Source organism: Prionailurus bengalensis, chromosome A1 (genome assembly GCF_016509475.1).
Source record: "Prionailurus bengalensis isolate Pbe53 chromosome A1, Fcat_Pben_1.1_paternal_pri, whole genome shotgun sequence".
Taxonomy (NCBI): domain Eukaryota; kingdom Metazoa; phylum Chordata; class Mammalia; order Carnivora; family Felidae; genus Prionailurus; species Prionailurus bengalensis.
The window spans coordinates 132,633,773-132,653,224 of NC_057343.1; the positions used below are offsets into that span (position 1 = coordinate 132,633,773).

General features: G+C 36.1%; 1 protein-coding gene across 1 annotated transcript in view; it reads right to left on the reverse strand.

Annotated features, from left to right (window-relative positions):
• Nucleotides 1–19,452, reverse strand: part of SREK1IP1 (SREK1 interacting protein 1) — a 44,669-nt gene that overhangs the window by 13,379 nt on the left and 11,838 nt on the right. Inside the window, exon 3 of the mRNA XM_043591194.1 lies at nucleotides 10,232–10,375. Within this exon, the coding sequence (XP_043447129.1) occupies nucleotides 10,232–10,375 (144 nt within the window). The remainder of the gene's footprint in view (nucleotides 1–10,231; nucleotides 10,376–19,452) is intronic.

The following is a 19,452-nucleotide window of genomic DNA, read 5'->3' on the forward strand; positions in this document are numbered from 1 at the left end:
GACTTTATGAAAATTAAAAACTATTACACTGTTCAAGACCTATTAAGAGGATGGAAAGGTAAGCAACATATTAAGAGAAAGTATTTGCAAACCAGATATCCAACAAAGGACTAGAATCTAGAGTACACAAAGGATTCAACAGTAATGAGATGATGTTTAACATCATTAGCAATCAGGGAAATGTAAGTTAAAATCACACTGAGATATAACTTCACACCTATCAGAATGCTAAAATTTTTTTTTTAAGTTTATTTATTATTGGAGGGAGAGCATGAACAGGGGAGGGACAGACAGAGAGGGAGAAAGACTCCCAAGCAGGCTCTGGGCTGTCAGCATGGAGCTGGACGTGATCTCCAGCTCAAGAACCCTGAGATCATGACCTGAGCCGAAATCTAGGTTGGATGCTTAACTGACTGAGTCACCCAGGTGCCCCTATCAGAATGCTTAAAAAAAAAAAAAAAAAAAAAAAACAAAAAAACAGACAATATCAAATTCTGGTGAGGCTGCAGAGAAACTGGGTCATTCATACATTTTTGGTAGAGAAGTAAAATAGTATAGCCACTCTGAAAAACAGTCTGGCAGTTTATTAAGAAACTAAAGATACAAATACCATAAAACCCAACAATTGTACTTCTGGGTATTCATTTCATAGAAATGAAGATTTCTGTTCACCCAAATCCTGTTAATAGCAGCTTTATTTGTAATAGCCCCTAATGGTATACAAGCCAGATATCTTTCAGTGGGTGAAGAGTTAAACAAACTATGGGATATCTATGTGATAAAACACTACTCGATAATTAAAAGCAACAAACTATTGAAATATGCAGCAACCTCAGTGAATCTCTAGAGAATTACAGCTAGCTGAAAAAAATCTAAAAAGATTATATACTATATGAATCCATTCATAAAACATTTTTGAAATTACAATATTACAGAAATGGCAAATTTTTGGTTGCCAGAAATTAAGAAGGTAGTAAGGACAAGAGAGAAGTGGGTGTGGCTTTTAAAAAGGCAATATGAATAAATAAATAAAAAATAAAGATTAAAAAGGCGATATGAGTGATGCAAATATTCTGTATCTTGACTCTACCAATGTCAGAATCCTGGTTGTGATACTATACTACAATTCTGGAAGATATTATCATTGGCTTGTAAAATTATAAAATTGGCTTGTCAGTTTCTAAAACAGCCTGCTAGAATTTTGATCGTGTTTAGTTGGAATCTATAAATCAAGGGGGGAGAAATGACATCTTAAAAATATTTAATCTTCTGTTCCATGAATATGGTATATCTTTTGATTCATTCATTAATTTCCCTCAGCAATGTTTTATATGCTTCAGTCTTGTGCATCTTTTAGTCAGTTTATCCCTAAATATTTCATATTTTTAATGCTATTATAAAAGGTATTTTTAACATTTCAGTTTCTGATTGTTTATTGTTACAATACAGAAATACAATTGATTTTTTGCCCATTGATTGATCTTATATTCTACAACTTTGCTAAACTTCATTCTTAGGTTATCAGGTTCCAGAAGTTTTCTTTGGTAGATTTCACAGGATTTCTACCTAGACAACTATGTCATCTGCAAATAGTTTTCACTCTTTGTTTTCCAATCTGGATGCCTTTGATTTCTTTTTCTTGTCTTAATCTTCACCACAAAGTTGAGTAGTGGCTAGAATCTTCACCACAAAGTGGTGAAGTTGAGTAGAAATGGGAAGAGAAGACATCTTTGCTTTGTTCCTTATGTTATGGAAACATTCAGTCTTTTACCATTAGGTATTATGTAATCTTCCAGTTTTGTTTTTTTTTTTTTGATGTCCTTTATGAAGTTGATAAAGTTCCCTTCTTTTCCTAGTTTACTATCAAACTATCAGAAATAGACAGTGGACTTCTTTGAATTATTTAAAATACTGTAATTATCATCTACGTGTTCTTTTGTAAAGAGCTGTTAAAAATGATGAATTACATTGTCTTGTTTTTGAACGTGAAACAAATCTTATACTATTGGGATAAACTTCACTTGGTTATATTATTTTCACATATTGTTGGATTTGATTTGCTAAAGTTCTTTTAATTGCCTAAAATTGCCTAAAATTCTGTTTGTGCCTGTGTTTATAGGAATCTCTACTTTTCTTGTAGTTTCTCAGAGGAATGCTGGTCTTAAAAATTGAGTTGGAAAGTTCTCCACCATATTCAATTTTTAAGATCTTTTTTTTTTTTTTTTTTTTTTAAATTTTTTTTTCAACGTTTATTTATTTTTGGGACAGAGAGAGACAGAGCATGAACGGGGGAGGGGCAGAGAGAGAGGGAGACACAGAATCGGAAACAGGCTCCAGGCTCTGAGCCATCAGCCCAGAGCCCGACGCGGGGCTCGAACTCACGGACCGCGAGATCGTGACCTGGCTGAAGTCGGACGCTTAACCGACTGCGCCACCCAGGCGCCCCTTCAATTTTTAAGATCTTATGTAGAAATGGCATTATTTCTCCTTCAACATCTGGAAGAATTAGGAGAGAAGTCATTCAGCTATGGAGTTTGCTTTGTTGAAAGTTGTTAAGCTAACCATTTAACTTCTTTAATAGATGCAGGCTATTCAGTTCATTTTTTGAGAGAGTTTTTATGGTTTGTATGTTTCAACTAATTGTCTATTTTATCTAAGTTGTTCAACTTATTGGCATAAGGTTTTCCACAATATTCCCTTATTTTACTATCTGTATAATCTGTAGTATTATCACTTATTTTTCATTTCTGGTATTGTTTCTTTGTTTTGTTTTTGTTTCTTTTCTTTTGTTTGTTTTTGTTTTGATTTTTTTTTTTTGTTTTGATTTTTACCTGATCAGTTTGGATAGCAATTTTTCAATTTTATAGATCTCAAAGAACCAGCTTTTGGTTTTACTGATTTTCTCTATTGTTTTCCTATTTTCCATTTCAGTGATTTCATCTCCAATCTTTTTTTATTATCTTTCTTCTGCTTACTTTGGGTTTCATTCACTTTTCTTTTTCTAGTGTGTTAAAGCAGAGGTGAAGTCATAAATTTGAGATATTTCTTCCTTCTAATACAGGAAGTTAGTGTTATAATTTCCTTTAGGTACTGTTTTATGAGCATCCCATAAATATTGTGTTTTTATTCATTCAGTTCAAAATACTTTGTAATTTCCTTTTGCATTTTTTCTTTGACCCAGTGGGTTATTTAGAAGTGTTAGGTTACATATATTGAGTGAATTTTCCAGGAAGCTGTCACTATATTTCTAACTTAATTTCCTTGTGGCTAGAGAATATATTTTGCATAATGTGAACCCTTTAAGATCTATCAAGTCTTGTTTTATAACACAGAATAAGGTCTATCTAGCTAGACATTCTGTGTGAACCTGAAAAAAATGTGTACTCTGCAGTTGTTGGGTGAGGTGTTCTATAAATATTAAAAAGGTCAAGTTGGCTGACAGTGTTATTCAAGTCTTATATCCTTTCTGATTTACTGTCTACCTGTTCCATCAATTATTGAGAGAGGCATACTGACTGACATCTACAACTGTAATTGTGAATTTGTTTATCCACAAGGATTTTCCGTGGTAGTTCTATTAGGGTTTGTCTCATATAGTTTAAATTTGTTATTAGGTGCATAACCACTTAGTATTCATAAACACTTAGTATTCATATGTCCTCTTCATTAACACTTTTATCATTTTAAAGCAACCCTCTTTATCTCTAGAAACATTCTTTGTTTTGAAATTGACTTGATCTGATATTAGTCACTTTAGCTTTAGCTCGAGATTTTTTTTTTTTTTGTAGCTATAATAAGCTCAGAATGACTACTGTAAACATGCCCCTTCCCAAAGTTATAAGAAACAAAGCAAATACGTAGCTATGGGAAAAATAACCTCTTCCATTTAGGAATGATGGATAAGGAGTCCACTGACTAGATTATATAGAGAAATTACTTCTAATAAAAACAAAACAATCCCAGAATTTAAGACATCTTTTTTCCTGGCTACTACCCTTAGGAACTAGCAGTGCTTATGATAATAGTGTATGAGAATTCAAGCACTGAAGATGAAAGTTTGATTTAGACAGTTCAGTGTTTCTATACTACCATTCTTAAAACTATTCCACCCCTATTTATTGAAGGTCTTTCTGAGACAGGATATTGAAATGTACACAGGCATAGGGAAAAGAATTTGAGTTTCTGCAAAACAGGAATTTCTTGGTAAAAGATACAAACACTGGAGTAAAAAATTGAAGGCAAAAGCCTCCTTAGCACTTAAATTTTTTAACGATCATCAAGAGTGGCAGTCTCTTATGTGACATACAGAAGTCGGAGGATATGATCCTGTGTTTAGAGACAACTCTGTAATAAGAAAAAACCGTCCAGTAGTACCTGCAGGGTCAGATACCAGATTTTTGTCTGCATATGTCACCAGGTTTGTAGCTACTCCAGCTGCTTTTAAATACTTGACTAGATAGTTCCCAACCTAGATCCATTCATCTAAATTTCCCAATCACTGCTGTGACTTCTAATCAACTACTTTGCAAATATCTTTTGCAGTTTTCTTATAAAAAGTACATTTTGAGCCAAACAGAGGTTTATTTCAATTACCCCATGGATTCATGTAAGCCCTATCTTTATGAACCCTGAAACCAACAGTGTAAGTCATTTACTTGAATCTGATTCCAGCAGTTACTAAAGGAAATAACAAATACAATTATGGTAATATGCAAATATCTCATTTTGGCATTTTTTCCTGGGCAGTGTTCAGTATCAACCATCTTTAAATGATATCAAGTATGAATTTAACATAAAACTTTTTTCATGTGTATTTATTTTTGAGAGAGAGGGTGTGAGGGTCTGAAGCAGGCTTTGCACTAACAGCAGAGAGCTCAACGTGGGGCTTGAACTCAGGAACAGTGACATCATGACCTGAGCCAAAGTTGGATGCTCAACCGACTGAGCCACACCTAGGCACCCATGACATAAAACTTTCTTTTATTTATTTATTTATTTATTTATTTATTTATTTATTTATTTTCATAAAACTTTCTTAACCAAACCAAACCATCAAAATAACCCCAAACCTCCAAATTTGTCAAAATATATTTATTTTCTGGACTGAAATAAAAGAATATCATAAAATATTAAGGGATGTATGAGTAGCGGAACACCTCCTAATTACAGGTAAATAGCTAATTAATATTAAATAACACTAGGTAAAATAGAATGAGAAAAAAAATCCATACTCTTGAACTTCTTGGGTCCTTTGTAAATAGTAAAAATTTACCTTGACTTTCTGTATATTCTAATATAAACAGGTCTTCAAATATTTGCTACTATCATATACAATTCCAAAGGAAAGTTTCTCAGCAAGTTTAAAACAGTATAAAACCTTAACAAGTTTCCTAGAGTATTGTAGTGTCACTAGACAGTAAGCATTTTCACACATAAACATACACATACACACATTGTGAGTCAATAAGATTGTATAATCCTCATCAGACACTGATTGTTCAATCTTTCCCTGTTCACAGCCCTGGTAACACAATTTTAGAACGCTGTACAGGTTCCAGGTTGTTGATTATAATAAAGCTGCAATGATTGTACCCATCCATGTCAAGTCCTGCTCTCACATTTTCTAATTTGTGTCAAAAAATTGATATATTTGTCATTTAGACTATTTTCTTTGTTTTAAATGAAAGATTATTTTAATTCTCTAAGTATATAAAATGCATTGAAAAATATACAATATAATAGAAATAAATACAAACAGAAGCAAAAAAGAACATAACATACAAAAATAAATTTTGGGTTTTATTTTTTGGTGACATTTATCTCTCCTCCCCTTTATGTCTCTGTTTCATGAAAGCAGAACAACTAATTAATGTAAGCACATTAAAAATTCTTAGCTTCCTCCTGGCTCACTATTTTTATTGTCATTAAAAACAAAAACAAAAAGAAAAAGCACACACACACACACACACACACACACACACACACAACTTAGTCAAGATAGTTGGTACAAGAGCTCCCCACCTTGAAGAACCAAGGCAGGATTCAAGGAACCCTCAGAAGTACTAAAGGATATGGCATGAGAACTCACAATCAATAGGTCAGTGTTTTACCCTGACCCCATCAGACATCCTGAGCAGTAACAGAAAGTTATCAATGGAACTAAGAACCACAACCTCTACACTCCCTTCTTCCCTGTATTTAGGAACCAATTTATTGTTTATTTGAGTGGCAGGAGTTGGGGGCAGGGGGGCACTGGGCTTCCACTAGATAACCATGAAATAAATTTGCATCCCCTTAAAAAATGTTTAATGTTTATTTATTTTTGAGAGAGAGAGAGAGAGAGAGAGAGAGGGAGAGAGAGAGAGAGACAGAACATGAATGGAGGAAGGTCAGAGGGAGGAAGACAGAATCTGAAGCAGGCTCCAGGCTCTGAGCTGTCAGCACAGAGCCCAATGTGGGGCTTGAACTCACGAATGGTGAAATCATGACCTGAGCTGAAGTCGGACTTAACTGACTGAGCCACCTGGATCCCTTTTATAATACTTTATTACTGAAATCTGCATGATATACAGGAATGAGCACTCTCCTGAGTGGGAGTCATGATACTGGGAAACAAGTTCTGAGCCTCTAAGTGACCATAGGCAAGTGTACCTTTTTAAGAAAGAAAATCTACATTGAGTCAGTCATTTTCAGCATGAAAGTAAGGGAAAGCTGATTCGAACAAGGAAGTTTTATCCCTTCCTGGTGATTATGGTATGTTAACTCCCTCCCTTTCCTGCCAGGGTAGATTTGTACCAGGTGTTCATACTGAAAAATCACCTCTAGAATAAACCTCTATTCACGATGACAGTGTACTTTATCCTTCAAGATTCATATGGTGAAGGAAAAAAAGTGAAGAACCAAAAGACTGGATAATCTCCACGGTAGGACAGCAGCACATTACAGTGTAAACAGTATAGGACCAGTAGGCAAGAAACAGAGATCACGGTGCTGGCTTCACTGTGATGTTAGTCACTTGGGAGTCATCTGTCTTCAGTTCCTTTTCTGTAAAACTAGGTTTAAATTATGTGTTTTCTAAGAGGATTACGAATTCTCAAGTTTTTGTTTTTGTTTGGTTTTGGGATTTGGGGGGGGGTGGTTTCTGTTTGTTTTTTGTTTTTAGACACAGCAGTGTAGATGGATGGGGTAGAAACTGTCCTTGTGGAATTGGCAATCTTGGGCTTTCTCTCCTAGAATCTTCAGCTTTGCTCCTTCAGCCTGCTCTCTATGCCTGGTGCCTGTCTTCCTGAGATCTCCTTTACAAGTGACCTAGGGACTCCCTTCCTATCTCCTCTACTTCCTATAAAGTCTTCTTTCTTAGGGTATATTCCCTTACTTTGGTAGAAACCTCTGGAATCAGTGCTCTCAGAAAGGGTATGTGAGAGATAATTTTTTTTTTTTTTTTCATTTTGAATGTCTGCCAATGCCTTTATTCTATTCCACACTTGGTTGATAATTTGGTTGGGTATATCATTCTAATTTGGATACAACTTTCCTTCAAAAATCTGAAAGCATTATCCACATCTACTAGCTTCCAGTATCACTTTAGAGAAGAACAAAGTTATTCTGACTCCTGATTTTTTACCTATGACTTGTTTTATCCTTGACTCTGGAAATTTCAATTATATTCTCATTTCCTATGGTATGAAATTTTGTAACAGTGTGCCTTTATGTGAGTCTAATTTTAACACTGTGCTTAGTACTGGTTGAACCCTTTCATCTGGAAACTAATGTCCTTCAGTTCCTGGAAATTCCTTCTGTATTCTCTATCTGGGACTCATGTGAATGAAGTATTTCCTAGACTGATTCTTCAATTGTCTTAACTATTTTTTTCCTTCCCTTGTTTTGCTTGTTAGATTTATCTTCCATCTCTGTTAAGTTCTTTATGTCTGCTTCTTTTTTAATTTCCAAAAGTTCTTTTGCTGATTTGTTCTTTTTATAGTATCTTATTCTGTTTCATGGGTGCTATATCTTATCTTTCTATAAAACTGGATATTAATGATTTCTGTTTTTTTCTCCTTTCACAGCCTGTGTATCCTTCAAGCTGACTTTTTTTGTTCATTGGTTGGTTTTAGTATCTATATTTCACTTGAGAGTCTTTCCTCAGAAATTTAGTGCTTGATGATTGTCTAAAAAGCTGAACCTTTGAGCAAGCAAAGCATGGAAATCTCAACTTAACTGATAATGTGACTGTGTCATGTCTTTGGTCATTATCTTTATTTCTTTTTTCTTAGACTGGTCAGATCTCCCAGAGATAGATCTTCCAATCTTCTGCCTGGGTGATACATGTCTGGGAACCAAACAGGTGAAGATGGCTGGAAGTTTCTCACCTTTAACTTACTGTTTTCATATGTGTTTGGTATATCTCAGTTTAAAGACCCTTTGTTTTACCTGTCTAGAAAACAGAGCTGCAATAGCCTACTGAGGTAATGGAGGGAAGCCATCTGGCTTCACAGAGTAGGGAAAGGTAACTGAAGGGAATTACTTCAGATTTTTAACCAATTCCTCTGTTTTTAGCTTTACTGACATCCTCACAGAGGTACCTAAGGATACTCATTATCAAGTTGTCTGGGAGTTTTAAAATGTGCACTATCAGGTTACTCCTCAGATTTCCTATTATTAAAGGACTGAACTTTCTCAAGTACGCAGTCCGTTGTCACTAAACCCAACTGCTTTTCATAACTGTGTTACTATTGCTTCCTACCTCATTTTGTCTTTGTGCATTTATGTTTTTTTTAAATTCTTCCATTATCATTTCAGTGGTGTTTCAGTAGGGAATAAAATCAAGTATATATACTCAAGCAGCTACTTTTACTTGAAGCTGTATATATTCAGCCTTAGTGATCCTCTTTGAGACTCTCTCCCTCTTCTGCCTTCTCAGCTTGTCCTAGTACCCTGGCATTTGACTTTTCATTTATCTTCACTAGATGTAATATGGAAAGCTTAAGAAGTTTTAAGGTGTTTTTTGTTTATTGTTCTCTGATAATCTAAAGTAAGATTTTAACTTTTTGTATCTCTCATTCTATACCTAAAGCCATATTCAAACAAGCTGCATTTTGATTGTGTGACATCTACCATATATCATTTTGAAGTCCACGGTGTATTTCCACATACAGCATTACACCGTATCCCTAAAAGCCCCACTTCAAGGATAGGCCATTTTATATACAAGATGGGAAAGAAATGATTAAACAGCAGGTATACAATCTACTCCTTCTGTGAGGAGAGAGGAGCATGCCCCCAACAAAAAAAGAAGGTAACTTGGTCAAATCTCTTTGTAAACATGCTAATGACAGACCTCCTGGAAACAAATTAATGGTGTTTGCTAGCTAGAGAATACCTTTGGGGGTGGAAGGTGGAGGGTTGTGCTTTTTCTCATAGTTCTAAAAGCTAGAAGTCCACAATCAAGTTGTTGGCAAGAGAATCCTTATTTATAGACTACTTATAGCATGATGTACTGGATCTAAGATAGTTTATGATATATAATCCTGGAATCTATGGATTTATGCGGCATGGCTCACTGGAAAATGTAACTATATGGACATAACATTGACATGTTTCATGATTAAATGACTTTCTTTTGTGTAATGAAGAAACCTCATGTTAATCTTGGCCAGAATGGGTTGTGAAGGAGAAAGAAAGAAAATACCCAGGGAGCTGTGCTGGTGGCCCTAGAATTTCTGCAGTTTTCCCTATGCTTCATGATCATTTATGTACTTGAAATTCTTAGTAAAGCTTGGTACTGGCTAATATCTCTGATTTTAATTAGTGTGATTTGACAAACTGATCTTTTGTATTATCCTACAAGGAAATTAAGGTTCACAGGGGTTAAACAACTTGTTGAAAGTCACTTGCTAAAAAATGGCCAAATGGGTCTACAAACCAAGTCTTAAATCAGATTCTTTATACCATGTGACACATCTTAGTGTGATGGAAAAACAACAATAACAAAACCTGCTTTGTGGAGTGAGAAATTGATGTGCCTCCTGGTTCTAACACTGATCTGCTGTTTGATTTGGGGCAAAGTACTTACAACATCCAAAGCCTATCCTTACCTATGCAGTGCCTCTTACATATATACACAAGGTATCTTAATGATAAGTATAACAGAACAATAAATAAACATTAAATAATAAAGCAGAACATTTAGAAACATTTTTAAAGGATGTAGGGAAAGAAAAGTATTACTTACTTTTTTCTTGTAATGCCTGCAATTTATTCAGTTCTTCATTCTCTTCATCACTCTCTTCACTACTTGTGCTGCTCACATCCAAAACTATGTCCCTTTTGGGGTCTACTCGGAGAAAATTGCGGCATTCAAATGTCAGATGACCAGCTAAGTAAAACAAACAAAAATGTAAATGACAAAACAAAGGATACCTAAAGATACTCATTATATTTTTATTATATATTTTTATTTTGTTGCCTCAGGGTTAAACAAGTTACAGTTTTAATAGTATAATGTTTAGTTTCAACTTTTATTCAGTGAGTAGTGGTTCGCTTTTTCTGAATACACCACTCAGAGAAATTTTTCCTGTTTCACCTATGTACTTAATTGCATAGCAACTACATAGCTTTTATCCAATTAAAGGTGTCATGACAATATAATTGACTGTGTTTTTCTAAAGAACACTTAAAAATTTAATTTTGAAAAACAATTTTCATTCTGACATCATTCACCTCCTAAAGCTGATCCCTACAAGAAAACTACAACGGTTACATATTTATGACATGATACAACTTAAAAAAAAAAAATCAAACAGTACAAATACCAGAAAAGTACAGGAAATTATATAACCAATATCCAAGTGCCTATCCACTCACATGTTAACATTCTGTTATTCAATTAGAGTGTTTTTTTCTTAATGGCAAGTGTTTGCACACATGTGCGTGCACACACACAAAATTGGGGGCCTTGCACCATTCCTTAGAACCCTGTCCTAATCCCATTCTATTCTTTCTTCAGAATTGGCATACTGAAGTTGTATTTATCTTTCCAAAACAGCATATCTGATTATTTATTTCACATAAACTCAATTATACTTACCTACCAATCTGCAACTAGTGTTTGCCACTCAATATTATATTTTGTGATTTACCTATATTAACATAAGTATATGTAACTATCTCATTTTATCTGATGAATAGTGTTCCATTATATAAGAATACGATTTATTTATCTTCTCTACTACTGCTAGAATCTTAGTTTGCTTTCAGTACTTTGCTATTATAAATAATGCTGAAATGAGTAGCTGTACATGTATTTTCTGCACATGACATTTTTCCACAGCCACTTTCCTTTTTTTTTTTTTTTTTACTATGATTCACTGATGGTAAAAAATAACAGTAAAACTAAGTGTATTGATATATACACCCAAATACAAATACACACTAATACACAAATATGAAACAAAAAGTGACCTGAGTACTACATGTGATATCCCAAAACAAAAAGCAAACAAAAATAAAAACAACAAAAAAGTGCTAACAGTAACCATGCAATTGATTCCACAACACACTAATGATTCACCATAACTCTGTGCTAGAGTTTATTTCTAGTTCTCTCTTGGAAGGTCTAGATTTATTCAAGAACATCTCGTATTAGAGTCCCAATCTTAGGACCCTGGGCCTTGCTTTTATCCCCTGCACTCTGCAAACCCATGAAAACCCAAGTTCAAGAACACTGGGCTCAGGAAATACTCTCAAGTCTTACCTCTTAGAGTTTCTGCTTTCCTTTGATTATTGTCCTCTGAGCATTCTCTAATTATTTTCTTCCTAGAACACTATTGTATCTAAAATATGTACTGCACATTTTATACAAGTTTGTTAACTGCTTGCAAGAGGATCCTGTCTGCCATACTGCTGGAAATAAGTTTCCTTCATTATGATTTCCTTTCAAATGAATCATTCGTAAGTATTCTTTTCAGTTTCCAAACATTTGGAGTTTTCAAATTAAGTTTTTGTTGATTTATAAAGATATTACACTGTTATCAGAAACTAGGGTCTGTATGATATCAGTTATTTGGTATTTGCTGAGATTACTTTTGTGGACTATCATGCAGTAAATTCATGAAATGATTTGGTATGCATTTTAAAAGAATATATATCACTCTGTTGAATAGAGTGCTATGTCTATTCTGTTGCTCAAATCTTCTCCATCTTATTATTTTTTTTTTTTTTGCCTAATAACTTCTGAGGGTATAATTTTTAAGTACCTCTATGATTATAGAGAACATAAAGGTTGTATCATAAACTTCTCAATTATTAAACATAACTAATTCCACTAAGCTTCATATCCCTATCATTATGATACCCAAAAATGAAGGCTTCTGAATCTATTTATCTTCTTTGAAGCCTTACCCTCATATTGCTGTTACTGCTCCCCTGACCTACAATCATCACCCCCTTCTCCCCCTATCTTTTTTATTTTATTTTATTATGTTTATTCATCTTTGAAAGACAGAGAGAGACAGAACACAAGCGGGGGTGGGGCAGCGAGAGAGGGAGGGGGACAGAGAATCTGAAGCAGGCTCCAGGCTCTGAGCTGTCAGCACAGAGCCCAACGCGGGGCTCAAACTCACCAGGAGATCATGACCTGAGCCGAAGTCGGATGCCCAACTGACTGAGCCACGCAGGTGCCCCTCCCCCAATCCTTTTATGACAGCTTCTGAAACATGCAATCTTTAGTGGACAAATTGTGTCACCTCTTCACAGTTTGTTCCCTCTCCCACTTGTTTTAATTTTTTTTTCAACGTTTTTATTTATTTCTGGGACAGAGAGAGACAGAGCATGAACGGGGGAGGGGCAGAGAGAGAGGGAGACACAGAATCGGAAACAGGATCCAGGCTCCGAGCCATCAGCCCAGAGCCTGACGCGGGGCTCGAACTCACGGACCGCTAGATCGTGACCTGGCTGAAGTCGGACGCTTAACCGACTGCGCCACCCAGGCGCCCCTCTCCCACTTGTTTTAAAGGACATTTGGCTCTTCCCTGAGAACATTTTTCCACAGCTTATCTCGGTATTATTAGTATCCTCCAGGCTCCTTAATACTGTTTCTCAATATAGCAGTCCTCTAATCTCCCATGCAGCTCTCTGTTGCTGTTTAATAGCCCATTTACTGAAGTCTTTGGAATCTGGCTCAGACTTGGGTTCTTCACCCTAAGCCCTCCCACAAACCTACGCGAACAGGCTAGAGTGGTGCATGGCCTCAAAGTTCCTTGCCATTTTAGATGCCAAGGCCACACTACGCTCCTTGTCATCACCTGAAGTGTTCCATCTCGTAAGTTTTCAACTCCACTATTATACTGACTATAAGCTTTTATCCTTCTAGCTTTCTTATTCCCTTACACCCATGCATAGATGTGTTTAGAATTTTTTTTTTGTCAACACTTTATTCCATCTACTTTTTATTTATGTCACTCTTACTACATTTACTTCTCAAAGGAAAAAAACAAACAAACCTATTTGCTGTCACCTTCTTTTAGGTAATTGTTGACATGAAAGCTGTCAATTCCAAAGAGAGTTAGAGCTTAGCATTTCCAAGAGTAGAGAATCAACTAGGTAGAGCACAAGAATTTTTTAAGTATTACATTTATCACATATATATCTATGTGCAATGTTATAATGTGCATAAATACACATTTTTACAAACTTGTATAAAAAACCACATTTCTGACCTGCCATTTGCCCCTTACCAAACAAAATCACTTTCTCCTCTTCTAGTTAATTTTTTTTTTAATTTAACTATTCTATTTCCCTAAATAACACATTTCTCTTAATAACTGCTGCCTCTTGATTTTTCAGCTCAGGCATAATTAATTGACTTCCTACTGTGGAAAATGAGCATTTAATATCCTCCCCTTTCCTCAGTGTTCTTGTATCTTTTTAAATTTTTACTTATTTTTAATTTTTATTTTCTTATTCTCAAGTAAGCATACAGTGTGTCTCGGCTTCAGGAGTAGAACCCCATGATTGATCTCTTACATATGATACTCAGTGCCAAAAAGTGCCTTTCTTAATGCCCATTTAACCCACCTTTTAACCTACTCCCCCAACCCCCATCAACCCTCAGTTTATTCTCTGTATTTAAGAGTCTCTTATGGTTTGCCTCCCTCTCTGTTTTTATCTTATTTTTCCTTCCTTTCCCCTATGTTATTCTGTCAACTTTCTCAATTTCCACATATGAGTGAAATCATATGATATCTGTTTTAGAAAATTAAGACCTTAACTCACTTCTAATTTTCTTCTAATCTGTCAAACTTCTCATTCCTGACTTTCCAAACACCATTACATGTTTTTTCTTTGACTCATTCATGTTCTTCTTCTGCCATACCTCACTGTAAAACAAATACTCTGGCTCAAAGCTAACCTTTCCTGAGGTTGTGCCTGTCCCTGAGCAGTCCAAGCAACGCTTAAGTACAATCACACATACATGGACATTAGCACAAACACAAAGCATTTCATTTTTGTGTTTGTCCCTGGTCAAGTTCCTCTCTTATTCCCCTCAGTGACTTTTCTAAACTTATGCCTGACTTAAATCATTGTTCAACCACTTTCCTGTCTCACTCAATGCCCTTTCCCAAACAGACAACTGCACCTCCTAACTTACCAAGAAAACTGAGATTACCAAAGTCTCCTTCTACTTTCTGTCTCCATACCTGAAAATATCCATACTTATTCTCACCTAGTTTCCTTCAAACTTATGAGTTATCCTTGATGGGGCGCCTGGGTGGCTCAGTTGGTTAAGTGTCCGACTTTGGCTCAGGTCATGATCTCGCGGTTTGGGAGTTTGAGCCCCAGCATTGGGCTCTGTGCTGACAGCTGAGAGCCTGGAACCTGCTTCAGATTCTGTGTCTCCCTCCCTCTCTCCCTTTCCCTGCTCACATTCTGTCTCTCTCTCTCAAAAATAAATAAAGCACTAAAAAAAAAAAAAAAGTTATCCTTATTTTAACTCTTAGAGGAAATTGCTCCATCTTCTCCTGTCTCCAATATCTGCAACATCTCCTATAATATCCCTTTAGTCTCTATACACATCTTTTATCTTAAATATAAAACCCTCCATTTATCCCAAATTCCCTTCTAGGAATTACAGCTGACCCTGGAATGCTGATCCCCAGGCAGCTAAAAATCCACATATAACTTATGGTTCCCCCCAAACTTAACTACTGGATTTTATGTGATTGAAAAGTAAGAAAGTCGCCAAATGGAGAAAAACAAAGTGAAGATGGAGGAAATTTGTAGGAAAAGGTGGAACAGCAGGGCTCTTTTCTGCTCTTGGCATTCTCCATCCTACTACCTGTGGGGAGCTCAGTTGACTGAGGTCTTGAATGGAGAGGTGAAAGAAACAGGCTCTGGGGAGGGATTTTCACTTAAGTAACCAAAAACCACATAATAACCCACCCAATACCTCACCTCCCACCAAGGGGTGTGGGAGAACACCAGGGAGGGCCCCAGGGAGGGGACAGTATCAGACAGAGAAGCCTGGGTCTCAGTGGGGTGGTGGCACTGTCCAGGGTGCTGAACGTTTTCTGAGGAGGGGATCTAATATTGCTGGGGAACTGGCAGCTCACCCCTTCACAGCCATTTTCCACAAGCAGAAACTGCACTATAATCACATGTAGGGGACTGGGTGAAGCAAGTGACCTAGAGAGAAGGGTACTGGTGTTTTGCCTTCCCTAGTTCTCTACCTTCCTGCATGGAAGGAGGTGGTGTGGACCACCTTGCTTCCTAGGTAGAGAAGCAAGAAATGAGTATCATTCTATGATCTAGATTGGCTAAGTGCAGGTGGGGAGAAGGAGACATGTGGTGGTTCATGTTCTACTACTGTATTCTATCTAAAACAACAACAACAACAACAAACCTATATAAAACTACACCTGTGCAGTTCAAACCCATGATGTTCAAGGGTCAACTGTATTCAATATGTTCCTGTTATGACCTGAATGTTTGTATCCCCTCAAAATTCATATGTTGAAATCTAACTCCCAAAGGGGATGGTATTAGTTGATGGGACCTTTGGGAGGTGATTAGGTTTCTGAGAGTGGTACTCTCATGAATGGGATTAGTGCCTTATAAAAGATCTCCAAGGAACTCTCTAGTCCTTTCCACCGTGCAAGTAAAAAATGAAAAGTCTATGACCTGGAAAACTTGCTGGCACCCTGAACTTTGACTTACAGCCTCCTATGAGCAATCTATTTCTGTTTATAAGCTACTGGGCCTCTGGTATTTTGTTATAGTAGTTCATGAAGACTGAGACAGTTCCTTACTTTACTTATGCAAATTTCCTGAAACAGGAGACTATACATACAAGCTCTCCATTTTTTTATCCATCGCAATTCAGGCCTGAATCTACATAGTTTGCTTCATGACCTACCACTCTACTTAAACTGATCTTCCCACAGTCAAAGAAGCATTCTACCTGGTAAATTCAATGAACAATTTTCAAACAAATTCTTACAAATCCTAATGGTTACATCTGACAATTTTCCCTCAACTTTGAAAATCTTTACTCTTTTGGTGTATCTGTTGCTGCCCACTCCCTCTTCTAGTATTGTACCTTCTTGGTCACTTTTTCCTTAGCTCATGCCTAGATATTTTACTTTACCTGTTGATATTTTATTCCACTAAGAGTTTGTCATTGTTCCAAAGTTTGCTTATATAAAATCATGTAGGCGAAAAATACAAATGTGGAGCAAAAAAGAGAGGTTGTTTCCATAAAACAAAGTTGTACTTTTGGAAACACTTGATTTAAATGGATTATTATTTTTTTTTAAATTTTTTTTTCAACGTTTTATTTATTTTTGGGACAGAGAGAGACAGAGCATGAACGGGGGAGGGGCAGAGAGAGAGGGAGACACAGAATCGGAAACAGGCTCCAGGCTCTGAGCCATCAGCCCAGAGCCTGACGCGGGGCTCGAACTCACGGACCGCGAGATCGTGACCTGGCTGAAGTCGGACGCTTAACCGACTGCGCCCCTAAATGGATTATTTTTAAAGAGTAGTTTTCAAATTAGGTACTGGCATCAAGACTGTACAAGATTGAGAAAGAATCTATAACAATGAGAAAAGGTACCTGCTTCTCAAAGGGGGTGCCATGGCCATTTTGAGCCAGACAATTCTTCACTGTCCAGGACTACCTTACACATCCCAGGATGTTTATAAACCATAAATCATACATACTAAAGATCATACTGTTACCCAACCACAAGCACATAGGGGCAAATTTAAAAAAAAAAAAAAAAAAAAAAAAAAAAAAAAAAAAAAGGCCACAGATTTCCAGGAGGGCAGTATCAACCCTAGTTGAGAACTAATCATAAAGTGATTCTGGACTCAAATTTCTTTCTCATTATTGCTGCTTGCTTATCTTGGAAGAAACAAACTATACAAAGTAGGAAATGCATTTCAGATATAATTTGCACTTAAAAGACTATGTGAAACAATAATTAGCAGACGCATAGGCAAAGAGAAGGTCATGAATGTATATCAATAGATTAGCATTTTAGGTTAAATAAACATTAAAGGTATTTAGGTGTGTTTTTATTTCTTGCTACTATGAGCAAATGCTCAACTACTCAAGTATCCTATCCTGAACTTTTTAAAGGTGTATTTTCTGAGAACTATCATAATTGAGACATTTATTCCATGACAAAAGCTTAGTGTTCTGGTAGCTTTTAAGTATTTAGAAGTTGCCAACTTCAAAAGTATTCATATAAAAACTCATCATAGAAATAAACAATTCTTCTAATTTTGTTGAGGAAACTTTGCTATGAAAAACCAACATCCATGTTATTTAGTAACAGATTCATCCTTAACTTGAAACTTTTTAAAACTATATAGCCATTACTGAAACATACAGACACAATAAAATCTTCTTCAGTCGAGTATTAAATTGTTTTGTACATCCTGGGCACCTTAGTGGCTCAGTTGGTTAAGCATCCAGCTGTTGGTTTCAGCTCAAGTCATGATCTCATGGTTTTGTGAGTTAGAGCCCCATGTTGGGCTTTGTGCTGGCAGCATGGAGCCTGCTTGGGATTCTCTCCCCAATCCCCATCTCTCTGCCCTTCCCCCCACTCACGCTTTTTCTGTCTCAAAATAAATAAAATTTAAAAACTGTACAACCTAAACCATTAGTCTCACAACAATAGAGAGACAATACTCCTTTGTAACTAAATGATGAATATGCATATTTTAAGGTATTAAAAACATTTCAGAGTTCTGTGGACTGTTCTCTTACATCTACAATCAATACAAAGATTCTGGCCTACAAATAACAGATAATTTTTAAAATGTAATTTCTATCAGAAAGGCATGCAAATTGAGAAGACCTTCATCTTTAACAGGTATAAGATGTAAATTTAACACAGAAGGGAAGGGTTACTAAAGTTTTGCAAAAGAGATAAATGAAAAGCTATTTAATAACTTTATCACTAAAATCATAGATCAAAATAATAACTATAGGAACTAAACTTAGAAAGACTGTCAAAGCTATTTGCTTACTTGGCTTCTCTAAAAAAAATTCTAGTTACTACAGATACTTCCATCATTGTGTAAAATAAAAAAGCAATAAGGAGACTAGATCAACGTTATATTTCCAAAACATTATTTTGATTATTTTCATATAAGTCTTAAGCTAAAAGTAGTTCAAGGAGATAAAGTGGTATTAGTAGAGAGGTTGGGAAATTCATTCTAGATTTTTAAGTACATAATACAGCACATAGGTATATGCTATATACATATACATATATGTATATATGTAGAGAGAGAGAGAGAGAGAGAGAGAGGTGGGGGGGAGAGGAGGGGGGAAAGTGAGAGAGAGAGACAGAGAGAGAGAGGAGAGGGAAGGAGAGAGAGAGCATGGATGAGCACATTCCTAAGTCTTGAATCAAGACATAAAATATGGAGGGGGCGCCTGGGTGGCTCAGTTGGTTAAGCGTCTGACTCTTGATTTCGGCTCAGGTGATGATCTCGTGGTCCTGGGACTGAGCCCTGCAATAGGCTCCACTCTGAGTATGGAACCTGCTTGGGATTCTCTCTCTCTCTCCCTCTGCCCTTCTCTGCCTCATGAGCTTTCTCTCTCAAATAAAAACTTTTTTTTAATTTAAAAATAAAAATGAAATACAGAAATTAGCAAAGATTTAAAGAAAGGATACAAAGCAGAAATAAATATAAACAAGCCTAAAACACAGAAAAGATTTCACTGCACTTATTTATTGCATGCAAGTATATTCTTCAGGAGTTTTTATTTATGTCAAGGATATCTGTACTTATGTATCCACATTTGCTAACTGAGCAAGATTCCCTTGAGCCACATCTCAGCCTTCCCTTGGAGGCATGTGACTTGGTTCTCCCAGCATGCTTTCATTATGAGCCCTCTTAATGGAGATTTATGCGGAGGGTTCTTTTATCACATGTTCT